The sequence below is a fragment of the Onychomys torridus genome, chromosome 1 (genome assembly GCF_903995425.1).
Source record: "Onychomys torridus chromosome 1, mOncTor1.1, whole genome shotgun sequence".
NCBI lineage: Eukaryota > Metazoa > Chordata > Mammalia > Rodentia > Cricetidae > Onychomys > Onychomys torridus.
In genome coordinates, this window is record NC_050443.1 from 85,231,137 (window position 1) to 85,245,236 (window position 14,100).

Consider the following 14,100-nt stretch of genomic DNA (forward strand, 5'->3'; position numbering starts at 1 on the left):
TGAGTGGAATACTAGCAATAGCTTCTATATCTTATATGTCTACTAGTATAAAATAATTTCAAGGTGCTATAGCTATCTGGAGTTGTTAATAAAAGCTCAAGGTTGAAGTGATAAAGATTAGGTATTTATTTATTTATTTATTTATTTATTTATTTATTTATTGGTTTTGCCTGTACTGTGATTTCTTTACAAATCCAACTTTGTGAAGTGAAGTTATTAATAAAAGGACCAGATAACTCTCATAAATTACACTAGCAATGTCTTTGTCTCAAGGCAAGGGGATCAGCTGAGCAGGAAGCACTGACCACCTCCCAAGGTCTTCTTGATAGCATCCTTGACTTCCTGGTTCCTTAGGCAGTAGATGAAAGGATTCAGCATGGGTGTAAGTACTGCATACACAGCAGAGATGAGTTTGTTGGAATTAAAAGATGCGATAGCTCTGGGTCGGACGTACATGAAAATCATAGCTGTGTAATAAATTATGACCACAGTGAGGTGGGAGGCACAGGTAGAAAAGGCTTTCTTTCTTCCCTGGGTGGAGGGTATGCGCAGAATGGTGGACACTATGTAGACATAGGAGAGCACAGTGGTGATAAGAGGAAAGACGAGGATGACAATAGCCAAAGCAAAGTCTACTAACTCAGCTGTGGACATGTCTTTGCATGCCAATTTGAGGATTGGTGAGATATCACAGAAAAAGTGGTTCATGACATTGGAGCCACAGAATGCAACATGTGAAATGAAATAGACTTTGACAACAGAGACCATGAAACCACTGAAATAGGAAAGGGCCATCAGCTGTATACAGTAAACTGTGGTCATAATGACTGGATACCGGAGAGGGTGGCAGATGGCCACATAGCGATCATAGGCCATAGCTGACAGGAGCACACACTCTGTGCAGGCAAGTGAGATAAAGAAATAGAGCTGGGTCATGCAGCCTGTGAAGGAGATGTGCCGTCTCTGCAGGAGGAATCCATCTAGCATCTTAGGGACAGTGACAGAGACATACCAGATCTCTAGGAAGGACATGCTACTTAGGAAATAGTACATGGGCTTGTGGAGGGAGCCAGTGGCCCAGACAGTGAATATAATTATAAGATTCTCTGCTATAATCAACATATAGACCACAAGGAAAAGAAAGAACAGGAGGACCTGTAGCCAAGGGGCTGTAGGGAAGCCCACCAGGATGAACTCACTGACGAGAGTGATGTTCATGTCCAGCATAACCAAAGGTACTGGGAAGTGTTGAAGTCTTCTACGGTAGTTCCACAAATATAGCAATTATCTAGGACATCAGATAAAAAAAATGTGTTAGTAATTCACTGTTCTTGTGAATAAGATTCATAATAAAATTTGTATTAATAAAGACTCTCCAATGGGATAAAATAATTTCCTTCAAAATATTTTTTAGAAAATTTTTCCAGAATCAAAAGTCACTTTTGCTTCTGCCCATATACCAACACACCTTGGTGAGTTCACTAGAATCTTGTCTGCTGCTGAGTTTTCCTTTACTCTCAGGTATGATGAGGGTCATGCAGCTTATATACCAGACCAGCCAGCTAAGTATAGTCTCACATCTCAGCAAACTTCCTTTCTCAGCAGAGAGAAGATATTACAAAGATCCATAATTGTTCAAAATGAAAAGTAAGTGGCTGTGTAGTACCCAATTCCAATTCATACATCTGCAGTGTAATCTCTACACCTAAATCTAAAGAAATATTGCAGAAGGGGGATGAAAGGATGATGAAAGAGCTGGATGATGAAGCCATCTGCTGCTGATGTCTTCTAGATGTGATAGAAAATGTGTACTCATTGAATTTCAACAAATATGATTCCCTAAACAAGACCAGTTGATGTACCAATCCAAATGAGAAAATTTTCACAAGGTCCTATCCCTACATGAAGGCATTCAAGCATCAGTGGATGCTGAAAGAGGGAACTTCTATTTTCTCCGTGCATGACCCCTTTTATAGGTTACCAAATCACAAGTGGTCAGCCCTAAATATGTGTGTGTACATGCCACATTAAACGGGATCATTAGGTTTTGTGGGTGGGATGATGAGGGGTGTACATAAAGTTCTCATATATGGAATTCTCAAAAATAAAATACTTAAGAAAAATCTAGGCTCACTCTGTGTGTATTTTAGTCTTTAAAATTAATAGAAATATGAAGAAAAAGTTCACATATGTATTTGCTAGTAAATTACAGTTTATTTCATATATGATGGAACATTTATTATAACTGGAAGGTTTCTGACTCCAAAAAGTTTTAGCAGACTCTTGTTTCTATACTGTTAAACACGGAATCTAACATGGCAGCTGTATAGAATGGCGCATGGCGCTTTGTCTTTCAAGACCATCTGAAAATAATCAAAATGGGCCTTATTTTGATGAATGTGCTTGTGAGTGTTCTCTGTTTTAGAGAATGTTTTAAGAAACCAGAATAAAGTACTTTTGTTTGAAAAAAAATTACTTTTACCCTAATACTCTTATCTACAGACAGTGACTTGGAATGTCAGTACCATTCCAAGATCGTTTGTTAGAGAAGATACACATATTTGTTCCTCTACATCAATTCTATTTCTGTTTAACTGGGAAATTACTGAACACAAATTTGTTCATTTCAGAAAAAAAGATGGAGATTAGCATTCAACCATATAATCCTCAATAAGTTTAGTTTTTTTGAGTGATATTTTAGCTATAGTCCTTTGACCCACCACGATTTCATCAGTTGGAGTCTATTGAACTTTGTATATTATAGTAACTATTGGAAATGTCCACTTAGGAGACATCTACAAGAACTATATCAAAAGGCTGTGAAGATGTCTCAGTGGATGCAGAACTTGTCATCAAGCATGAGGACTTGGGTTCAGATCCCCAACACCCATGTAAATGGTAGGTGTGCATGGTGACCTGTCTGTAATCCCAGCATGCTAGAATAAAAGAATACTGGAGCAAGTTGGCTAGCCAGACTATCAGAAAAGACCCACTCAAGGTTCAACAAGTGACCCTGCATTAAGATAAAGAGAGCTCAGGAAAGACACCTGGTATAAACTCATCCCATGTATAACAATCTACACTTCTGTCAAGAGCCACACACTTTACCTCATACTCACCTCTACATGCAATCTAAGAGCATGGATTTTGCAGTCAGGGCAAGGTTTCAATCTTCTTTACAATAATACTTGGTATCTCTGTGTTCTGCATCACTGAACAAGTATGCCCTCCCATTTCCTCTCCTGTAAAAATGAAAAGTCATGAAGGCACATATAAACTTCACCTGAGATGTAAGAATTGAATAAAACAGTGCATAGGAGGCACTTAACATAGACTCAATTAATAATCAGCTCCTATTAGTAGTTGACTACCATTGAGTTACATTATACCCACATATACTTACTCAATCATAAAAATGTGCATGTTTCACTCATGTGTACTCATAGACACAGTTATCCTTCTCTTTCTTTTGTTCACTTTTCCTATTAAAGTTCAGGGAACAAAATAATCAGAATTTGTTCCAAAATTGAATCATAGCATCCATGAAAAATATCTGAATTATAGATCATTTGTGACTTTTTTCTAACTTACTTTTTAAGTGAATTGTTTTCATTAATCCAGCACATCCAATTCTTGCTTCATAATTTATGATCTAGTATGAAGCCTAAAGGAAAACAGAATCATCTCATCTGTGATTCCTGACTCATCTCATCTTATCTGTTCCCTCTTTTTCACAGTCCTGAATCTTCTTATTCTAAGGGACACCAACACTCACTGACCTCTTCTAGAGTTAAAAAAAAAAAATGTATTTTCTGTGCCTCTAACAGCTACAAGGTATACATTTGTCACAATTGCCTGACTTTAAGTAAAGGTATGTTGATTCTTTGTTACCCATTTTGTATCCCTGGAATATTTTTTCTCTTGTTAAAGAAGACAGCCTCTAACCACTGAGACTCTCCTCATCTTTCTGGGAACCTTCTTCTGGGTCCGTCAACCTCTCTTGCTATCACCAACCTCTAACCATCATCCACCTTTCTTTACTCTGAGAATGGAAAACTCTTAAGATATCTACACTGATTATGAGAAAGAGAGTTAGTCTGTGGAGTCTTACACTCCTAAGAGAAGCAAACAGGTCCTTGGGCTGCATGGTAGTTATGGCAACTTCAAGACAAGAAGAGACAGGATATATATTCAGCACTTGCTTATCTTTTTTTCTCTTGTGCCTTCTCCCCAAGGACCAACTTAGATCACCCTGTCCTGGCTCCAAGAAAACTTGGTGTGCTATGCAAAGAATTTGAGAAGCTGAACTTCTGTCTACTTACCAAGTTCTGTTTAATATTGAATCATTTATTTGTATTTATTAATATGGTATGAATAAAATCACAAAACCTTACATCAGTATATCAAGAAACTAGAGGGAATAGAATAACCTAAATTTAAATCAGTAGAAAAATGTAAATAAAAAAGGACAAAGAGACATAAAAAACAAAACAAAACAAATGTATTTTTTAAGAAAAGATCACTGAAGGTAAGCTAACATGAACAGATTAATAAAATAATTGTGGTTTATCTGTGCAATAGACATTATTTATTCTCATTTTTAAATTTATTTATTTATTTTATTGTTTATGTATAGGAGTATTTCACCTCCATGTATGTATTATGTATGTATGTATGTATGTATGTATGTATGTATGTATGTATGTATGTGCGTATGTGTGTATGTATGCATACTATATGCATACCTGGTGCCCATGGACACAAGAAAAGAGCACTGGGTTCCCAAAAACTAGAATTTACAAAGGATTATAAACTGTCATGTGGGTGCTAGGAATTGAATCTTGGTCTTCTGTAGAGCAACAAATATTCCTAAGCACTGAGCCAAATCACCAGCTTCAGCCTTATTTACTCTTTAAAAATAAGGATATTCTGTTACTCACAGCAGCATAGATTTACCAGACGTCCATGTGGTGAGATGAATCAGAATCATTGATATATATTTATATATCATCTGATCCCATCTACGTGTGGAAACTTATTAAAATTTTCATTCATTAACAGAAAATAGAATTGTGATTGTTGGTCCTAGGGCATCAGAAAGGAAAGGACACATTAGCCCAAGGGTGGATTTTTTTCAGTTCTAAGATGAATCATTTCTGAAGATTGAATGTGCAGCATAATGACAATGACTGCAGTTTATAATTAAGTGTATAGTTGAAATTTGCAGTGAGTGAGACACACAAAAAAAGGCACAGGTAATGTGATGAACATGCTAATTAGCTTGAGTTGGGTGATCATTTCACAATATGTACATATGCTAAATCATAGTATTCACCTTAAATAAATAGTTTTTACTTGTCAACTGTAACTCAGTGAAGCTGGAAGAAGAACTGTCAACTAAGAATACTCAGAAATAAAACTTCAAAACAGCAGAAAAACAGCTCTAAAACTTCTTGGGGCTAACTCACAAATGTTAACTATTGTCTGTGCTGGCATGTGAAGCTTGGCCAGGATTTCATCAGTAGGGATGAGTTGAGAAAGGATTTAGTTTAAACAATAGCACAGGAAAAACTATGGAATGATTAGAATATACAAGAGATGACAAAGTAATTTGGCCTCAAAAGTGAATACAGGCCATGTCCACTGCCTTGAACTCTGAAACACATTAGGTCCCTGAATGGATCTCTGTAATATACCTTCTGTGTGCTAAGGAGGAAGAGTCAATTCCTTCTGTCTGTCAGGCTGCCACAGCCTTGTAATCTGTCAATCTCTGCTATGATTTATGCCCCCAAATAGTCCAAAAATCTAAATCCAGTGCTGGACATTTATTAAGAATGAAAGCCCAAAAGATGCACTCTAGTAGTCAAAAGCAACTGACAGGAAGAGTGGAAGGTGCCTGGAGAAATGAGAAACATGCTGGCTCTTTCACCAAATCCCTGAGAATCTGTTAGATTAGTAAGAATTTGGTGGAAAGTGGGCCTAGCCTGCCCTTCTTCCTCCTCCATTTATAACCTTTGGCTACATGGTGAGATGGTATTAATTCTAGAGAGGCTGGGATCACAGGACTTTACTAACTGAAACTACGGAGCATAAAATTTAGAGAAGGAATTTCACCTAAGAGAAAATTAGGAGTTCATCCCCACAGACCCTTGTTCTCTGGGTTGGATGGGGCTGTCTACTCGCATATGCCAGTATCTAGCCGAGATTTCAAGAGTGGGTATAATTTGTAAGAGTTAAAAATGCATAAAGTAGTGACTATGTATAATTATTATTTAGTTTAAGTCTCTTTTTTAATCAGCTATTTTTTAAATGTATGCATTACCTGGCTCCATGGCACGATGGATAGCATTTAGACTGCTAGATAAAGAAAATGCATGTATTTAGTGAATTTTCACAAAAGACTAATGTGTTTTCTGTACGCTTTACTGTAATCAAAAAGGAATGGACAACATACCCTTATCAGCCATGGGAACCAGCCCAAATTCTATTAAATTATTTAATATAAATAGACTATTAGTAAATAGCATATTACAAGAAACACACAACAGACACACAAAACAGATAAGATAAGAAAATCCCCCTGGTTTATCATAGTTAAAACAGTAAATATGAAGAAGAAAGAAGGAAAGTGTAGAGAGCTGCAAGAGAAAAGACTCAAGTCAGACATAAAGGAGAACCCATCAGAACAATGGCTGACTCTCAGTGGAAACTTAGAAAGTCAGAAGAGCCTTGAAGCAAGTCATCTCAGATACTAACAACACGATAGTCAACCTAAACTAATATACTCAGAACATTTTTTTAAATACACGTTTTAACTGTGATTTATATTAGGTTTACAGAAAAGTTTCAAAAATAGTAAAGAAAGTTCTCATACATCCCACATTCAGTTTCAGTTCCCTTTAAAACTATGTCTCAGTGGCATGAAAAATTGTCAAAAAAACAAAGGATCTGTAGCTGGAGAGATGACTCATCAGTTGTTTTTTGAGGATCTGTGTTCAATACAAAGCACTCACTTGATGATTCATACCAACCAAAACTCCAGTTCCAGAGGAACTGATGCCCTCCTCTGAACCTCACAGGCACCAGACATACACATTACACATACATACATACAGGAAAAAAATCTACACACATAAAATAAAATAAGGAAATCTAAAATAAAAAATAAAGACAAGAAAACAAAACTGGTGCATTACTATGAACTAACATTTTTCCTAGGTTTTAGTTGTAATTTATTGGTACATTTTCATCCCATAAGTATTTTAACGAACAAAACTAAGATTTTTTTGTAACTGAAAATTAGTTGCCATTTTAGATATTCTTTATTCAGGTAGATTTGGAATTTAGTTCCCGAGTCTCTTTAATATTAAATGGCAGCACATAGTAAAAAATGTTAGATCGTAAATTTGAGTTTTAAAAATTAGTGTTAATATCAACATGAGATTCATTCTTACAGTCTCACCATGTGAATGGCATGAAATTACAAATGGGATCATTAAGACCAGACTTAGAAACTTGAAAGGAAAACTAAGGAACTTGGAATTTATTCAAAGCTGGTGGGAACCAATAGATACTTTTGAGGGCATTAGTTTTATTTTGACACTTTACAATTATTAAATAAATTCTAAACATAATTATATGTAATTAATCTATAATAAACATTTAACATATTGAATCACTATACCATTTGTAAGTTACTGAAATGTCTACAGCAAAAAATAACAGTTTAATAGCAATAAGTAGTGTCTTCCTTCCCTTTTGAGTTCAGGTTTTTATTTTGTTTACTTTGCTACTGTGACTTCTTTAGGAATTCATGTCTCCAACTCACAGAGATCCGCCTGCCTCTGCCTCCCGAGTGCTGGGATTAACGGCTAACGGCGTGTGCCATCACCGCCCAGCTCATAGCATTCTTGACTTCCTGGTTCCTTAGGCAGTAGATGACAGGGTTCAGCACCGGTGTGAGGACTTTACAGCTGCAATAAGTTTGTTGTAATTAAAAGACATAACAGTAGACCTTGGAAATATGATTGTTGTTAAAGTATCCCAAAAGTGCAAGCTCTGGATGTGTCAAACATGTACTATCGTAGATATGTGCCTCCTGCCCCTAGACACTCAGAGATCTCTCTCCTTGCCTGTGACCTATTACCTGTGTATTTTAAAGGTTCAGGACACACATGACTATAACTATGAGCCCATATTTAGTAATATTCATGCACGGACTGGTTACAAAGTAGAGCAGATGGGTGAAGGGCAGCCCAGCCCCTGGGCAGAGAGCTCAGGGTAGGGTGTGGAGTATGAGAGCCAGGAACCTGTAAACAGGTAGGAACTCAGGGGTGCTGGGAGAACCTGGAGGCCAGGGTTTGATATGTTGAGGAGCATCTCAGTTAGCCATTGTGCCAGACTTAAGAAGTAACAGTTGCAAAACTCAAGACTCTGATCCTGAGGACTATGATTCAGATACCTAAGAGAGTAACTAGTAAACATGTTTCCAAGGTCTGAGAAATTAAAATTGAACTCTGGCCTCCACTGAAGTTCACATCACTTAGCTCTTCCCCATCTTCTGCTAATGAATTCTCATGTACACAGGAATACCTTTTTATTAAAATACTGCTTCACTCTGTTTGCTACTAATATTCTTTCTTCTTAGTAAGCTCTATATTTAACCAGAGTAATGAAGAGCTCTCTCCATTTTTATCAACTTATTTTCAGAATAAAGAACACTGAGCCTGCATATCTCTATATTATGAAAAGTGTCCTATCATTGTGCTACAAGATTCTTTTATACTCTGTAATACTTACTCTCAAGAGACAACACAGCCTAACAGATGTTTTTTTCTAGAACAAGAAACATATCTTTTATATCCTTGTCAAATGCTCTGAATATCCTCCACCAACCCAAATTTCTCCAAACTTGAGTAAAGATATACTGTGCACTGAACTTCCATTATTCTATTAATTTCCTCCAGAATCCCGGTATAAGCCCAGAAATGGTGCCTATTGACATTTTACATAGCTCCTCATAGAGCTTTCATCAGACCTAAATAATTTCACCTGGTGCCTCTAGCCACTCACCAGAATGAAACTGCCCTCTTAGAAGATGGAAAACTCTTCAAACAGTTATACTAGAGAGGCCACTGTGGGTGGGTTTTTACCTTCTCTGAAGTCAATGTCCAGCACTTGTTTATGCTGCATGGAAATTACCACAGCACTGACACAAAAAGACAGGAGAATATAGCTCACACTCACTTACTGTTGGCTTAGATGAAAACACCTCTGTCTTCTCAGGAGGCTAACACAGGCATTTGTCCTGATTCGAGGGAGGCTCTGGGTACTGCCAAGATCATGTGTCCAGGGGACCTGGACAGAAAAATTAAATCTCTACCCATTAGTAGATTCCTGATTATGCCTGAATTAAACCTCTACCTGTAGTCATGGCATTTTTTGTCTTATTCCTATATGCAAGTTGATGTGATGCCAAGTTACAAAATTCTCTAAAATAAATTTAACTAGATTCATGAAACAGTCCATTAATTTGTTTATGTGTGTAATTTGTTTATGTGTGTCTTAAGATAATATACCAGTGTTTTGCTTTTCTATTATTTCTTTATTTTAATTGACACATAATTATATATATATATATATATATATATATATATATATATATATATATATGCCACATAGTGGTATAGTGATGTGTGTGTATACATTCTGTAATATGACAATGTGTGTGTATGTGTATGTGTGTGTGTATGTGTGTGTGTGTGTGTGTGTGTGTCTGTGTGTACCTTATGGATATGTCTTTTTCCCAGTGTTATTCAAATATTCATACTATGATGTTATTCACATGTGAACTCTGAAAAAGTTGATCTCATGTGGTCTTCATTTATCATGGTCTGTTATTCCTTGTTCTCCCTTTCTGTTCTTGATCCAGCTGGGATCTCCTGCTCCCCTAAGCTCGCTTTCCCTCAAACCTTGCCCTTCATTACTCCCACTGTCGTCCAGGTTGTTCATGTAGATCTCATCCACTTCTCTGTCATTGGGCGATCCTTGTGTCTTTCTTAGGGTCCCGTTTTCTAGGTAGCCTCCCTGGAGTTGTGTAGCAGTCTAGTCATCTTTGTTTTACATCTAGTATCCTCCTATGAGTGAGTACATACCATGTTTGTCTTTCTGAGTCTGGGTTACCTCACTCAGGATGATTTTTTCTAGATCCATCCATTTGCCTGCAAACCTCATGATGTCATTGTTTTTCTCTGCTGTGTAGTACTCCATTGTGTATATGTACCATATTTTCTTTATCCATTCTTCAGTTGACAGGCATCTAGGTTGCTTCCAGGTTCTGGCTATTACAAACAATGCTGATATGACTATAGCTGAGCAAATGCCCTTGAAGACCACATGAGAACAGGAAGAAGCAAACAGCTAGAGAGGTCCCCAGAAATCCACAATGATACCTCCACTGTAGACTACTGGCAATGGTCAAGAGAAAGCCCAAACTGACCTACTCTGGTGATCAGATGGCCAAACACCCTAACTGTCATGCTAGACCTCTCATCCAATAACTGATGGAAGTGGATGCAGAGATCCTCTGCCAGGCCCCAGGTGGAGCTCCAGGAGTCCAATTGTCGAGAAAAAGGAGGAATTGTAAGAGTGTGAATTGTTGAGACCAAGATTGGAAAAATCACAGGGACGAATAGCCAAACTAATGGAAACACATGAATTATGAACCAAAAGCTGAGGAGCCCCCAACTGGATCAGGCCCTCTGGATAAGTGAGACAGTTGAATAGCTTGAACTGTTTGGGAGGCACCCAGTCAGTAAGACCCGGACCTGTCCTTAGTGCATGAGCTGGCTGTTTGGAACCTGGGACTTAGGCAGGGACACTTTGCTCAGCCTGGGAGGAGGGGACTGGACCTGCCTGTACTGAATCTACCAGGTTGAGCTGAATCTCCAGGGGAGTCTTTGCCCTGGGAAAAATGGGGCTGGGGGGAGATGCTGGGGGGAAGGCAGGGGTGGGGGCAGACAGGGGAACCCATGGCTGATATGTAAAATGAAAACACAAATATCCATATGAAGAAAATAAAATAAATATATTTAGAAAAATTTAAAAAAATTGATCTCGTAGAAATTGAGAAAAACTATGGTGGTTACCAGAGACCAGGGCGAATATGGAGGAAGGGTTACTGTTGGAGAACTGGCTGATGAGAGCCAAGTTACAGTTAGAAAGAAAACATACATTACACTACTCATTTATTAAAAGACTAAGTTCAGTTCTTCAAAGTCAAGCTATGTGCATGTTCTTTGGAAACATTTGGGGTTCTATGTAAAATAATATATACTAAGATGGACATCTGGAGAAGTGAGGTATCCTAGGGAAGCTTTGTCAGTCCCTGAGGATCTGGATCATTCTAATGGAATTTGGTGAAGAAATCTCCTGGAGAAACTTCCTGAACTTATTGTCTCCTCTTCTTCCACACCTTCCTCCTCATCCTCTTCCTCTAGTCATATTCACTGGACATGTACAAGTACATGTATCAAGTTCTATGTGCTTCACTCTTGTTTCTCCATAATCTTGGGACTGGCCACAGTCTCACAGGTGGTAGGAAGTACCACTAACTAAGCTACAACCCTAGCCCTGCTGGTCTTCTTAAAATGCAGCCATGGAAATGAAAAATCACTCATTCAATGACCTCAGGAAATGTAAATGGAGCCAGAAACCACTGTGATCCAAGAAATAATAAACTACCAGCACCAAAATTCACAGTTTGGGCTGGTGATGTAGATCAGTTGGTAGAGTGCTTGCATAGCAAACACAAAGCCTTAGTCCACATTCACAAAGACACATAGCTACAATCCAAGAACTTCAGAGGAAGAGGCAAGAGGCTCAGGAGTTCCAGGCTCCTTTCTTTACATGGAAAGCTCAATGGCAACCCAGAATACATGAAAATCTGCTTAAAAGTCTTAGTTTCTTATCTCCTTCCTTTGAAGCTCACAACAGAATATTCACCTTCTGGGCTTCAGTTATTTCACAGACTAGTTATTGGCTTGTGTGTTTTCCTTCTTATAGCCCATGTTTTCTTTAATCCACTTGATTTGTATGAGCTACAAATATCTATATAATACTGGGCTAGATCTTACCCATAAACTAGAGCCCTATCCTGCAGAAATCCAACCTCTACCTTGAAATGCTTTTTCCTTTTCTGGACTAGTTGAAGGAACTAGAAACTCTGACTCCTAACTTAATCCCCCTGATTTAGACTTAGAGTTAGAGAGAGAGAGAGAGAGAGAGAGAGAGAGAGAGAGAGAAGGAGAGAGGGAGAGAGGGAGGAAGGGAGGAAGGAACAAAGAAGCGAAGAAGTGAAGGAAGGAGCATAAAAAGGAACAAAGGAAAGAATGAAGGAAGGAACGAGGAAATCGGAATCGAATCCAAGTTTTACCAGACTTATCAACTCCTCCCTACCTAACCACCTCTGCCAGATTTCTTGTCATTAGCATCCTGGCCCTGGTGCAGGTGCAGGGTGCGACGTAGGGCTCTTTTAACCTCTTGGTTGCGCAAGCAGTAAATGATGGGATTGAGCAATGGTACAATGACTGCATAGAGTACAGAGACCAACTTGTTGGTGTCAAAAGCTGAGAGTGCCTTAGGCCTGGCATAGATGAAGATACTGGCTGCATAGAAGATGATCACAACAGTAAGGTGGGAAGCACAGGTCGAAAAGGCTTTATGGCGGCCAGCAGCTGAGGGGATGCGCATCACAGCACCAGTGATGGCCATGTAGGAGGCTCCAGTGACAGAGAGTGGCCCCAGCAGAATAAAAATGGCCAGGATAAAATCTGTAAGTTCTGCTGTGGACATGTCAGTGCATGAGAGGTTGAGCAATGGAGAAACATCACAGAAAAAGTGGTTGATGGTGTTGGGGCCACAATAAGACAGACGAGAAATGAGGAAAACTTTAACCATTGAGATGCCGAAACCTCCAGCCCAGGATCCAGCTGCCATCTGCACACACAGCCGGCTACTGACAATGACAGGGTAGTGGAGGGGGTGACAAATAGCCACATAGCGGTCATAGGCCATAACAGCAAGAAGGACACACTCGGTGCAGCCCAAGCCCAGGAAAAAGTAGAGCTGTGTCATGCAGCCCTCGAAGGAAATCAGCTGTCCCTGATTCTGATTGGAACCAATGAAGCCAGCAAGCATCTTGGGAATTGTAACAGTGACATACCAAATCTCCAGGAATGACATATTAGCCAAGAAAAAATACATGGGTTTGTGGAGGGTGGGGTGGTTCCTAATTGCTGTAATGATGAGTGCATTTTCAGTCAGCACCAACACATAGGCCAGCAGAGAAAAGAAAAACAGTAGTGCCCGCAGTGGTGCAGGAGCTGGGAAACCCAGCAACACAAATTCACTCACTCGCCCACTGTGGTTCCTTTGTTCCATGCTTTCAGTCTTGTTTACTGCTCTTCAAGAAAGGAGACCAAAGTGTCTGAGAAAACAGCAGCAAGAATCTAGCCTGGTGAGTTTACTCTGATAGCCTGCAATACATGTGGTACATACAGTTAATAGCAGCTGTTCACTGAGCTGAGTGATGACCCAAGAAAACAGACAAAAATAAATTACAATCAGATGCAATGATCCACAGCCAAGCATCAGGCCAAGCTCTAGGAGTCCAATCAAAGAGAGAGAAGAGGGATTCTATGAGCAAGGGGTATCAAGATCATGATGGAGAAACCTTCAGAGACAACCAAACCAAAGTAATTTAGACCAACAGCTGTGGAGCCTCCACAGGACTGGACTAGGCCCTCTGCATAAGCAAGACAGTTGTATAGCTGGACCTGCTTAAGGGGTTCCCTGGTAGTAGGATCAGGATCCATCCCTGGTGCATGAGCTGGCTTTTTGGGGCCCACTACCTATGGTGGGATACCTTGCAGAGCCTTGGTGCAGGGGGAGGGCCTTTGGACCTGCCTTTACTGAATGTACCAGGCTCTGCACCTCCCCATGAGAGGTCTTACCTTGTTGGAAGAGGGAATGGGGGGGGGGGGCTTGGGGAGGGAAGCCTGGGTAGGGGGAGGAGGGAAAAGAGGGGGGTCTGTGATTGGT

The 14,100-nt window shown here is 39.3% G+C and overlaps 2 protein-coding genes across 2 annotated transcripts; both read right to left on the reverse strand.

Moving 5' to 3' along the window:
- Positions 1 to 282: 282 nt before the first annotated feature.
- On the reverse strand, positions 283 to 1,227 carry LOC118577073 (olfactory receptor 6-like). The gene has a single exon (XM_036177077.1). The coding sequence runs from the start codon at positions 1,225 to 1,227 to the stop codon at positions 283 to 285; it is 945 nt and encodes a 314-aa protein (XP_036032970.1).
- Positions 1,228 to 12,456: 11,229 nt separating this feature from the next.
- LOC118571309 (olfactory receptor 226) lies at positions 12,457 to 13,575 on the reverse strand. Its single transcript, XM_036170236.1, has one exon. The coding sequence runs from the start codon at positions 13,438 to 13,440 to the stop codon at positions 12,457 to 12,459; it is 984 nt and encodes a 327-aa protein (XP_036026129.1). The 5' UTR covers positions 13,441 to 13,575.
- Positions 13,576 to 14,100: the final 525 nt, after the last annotated feature.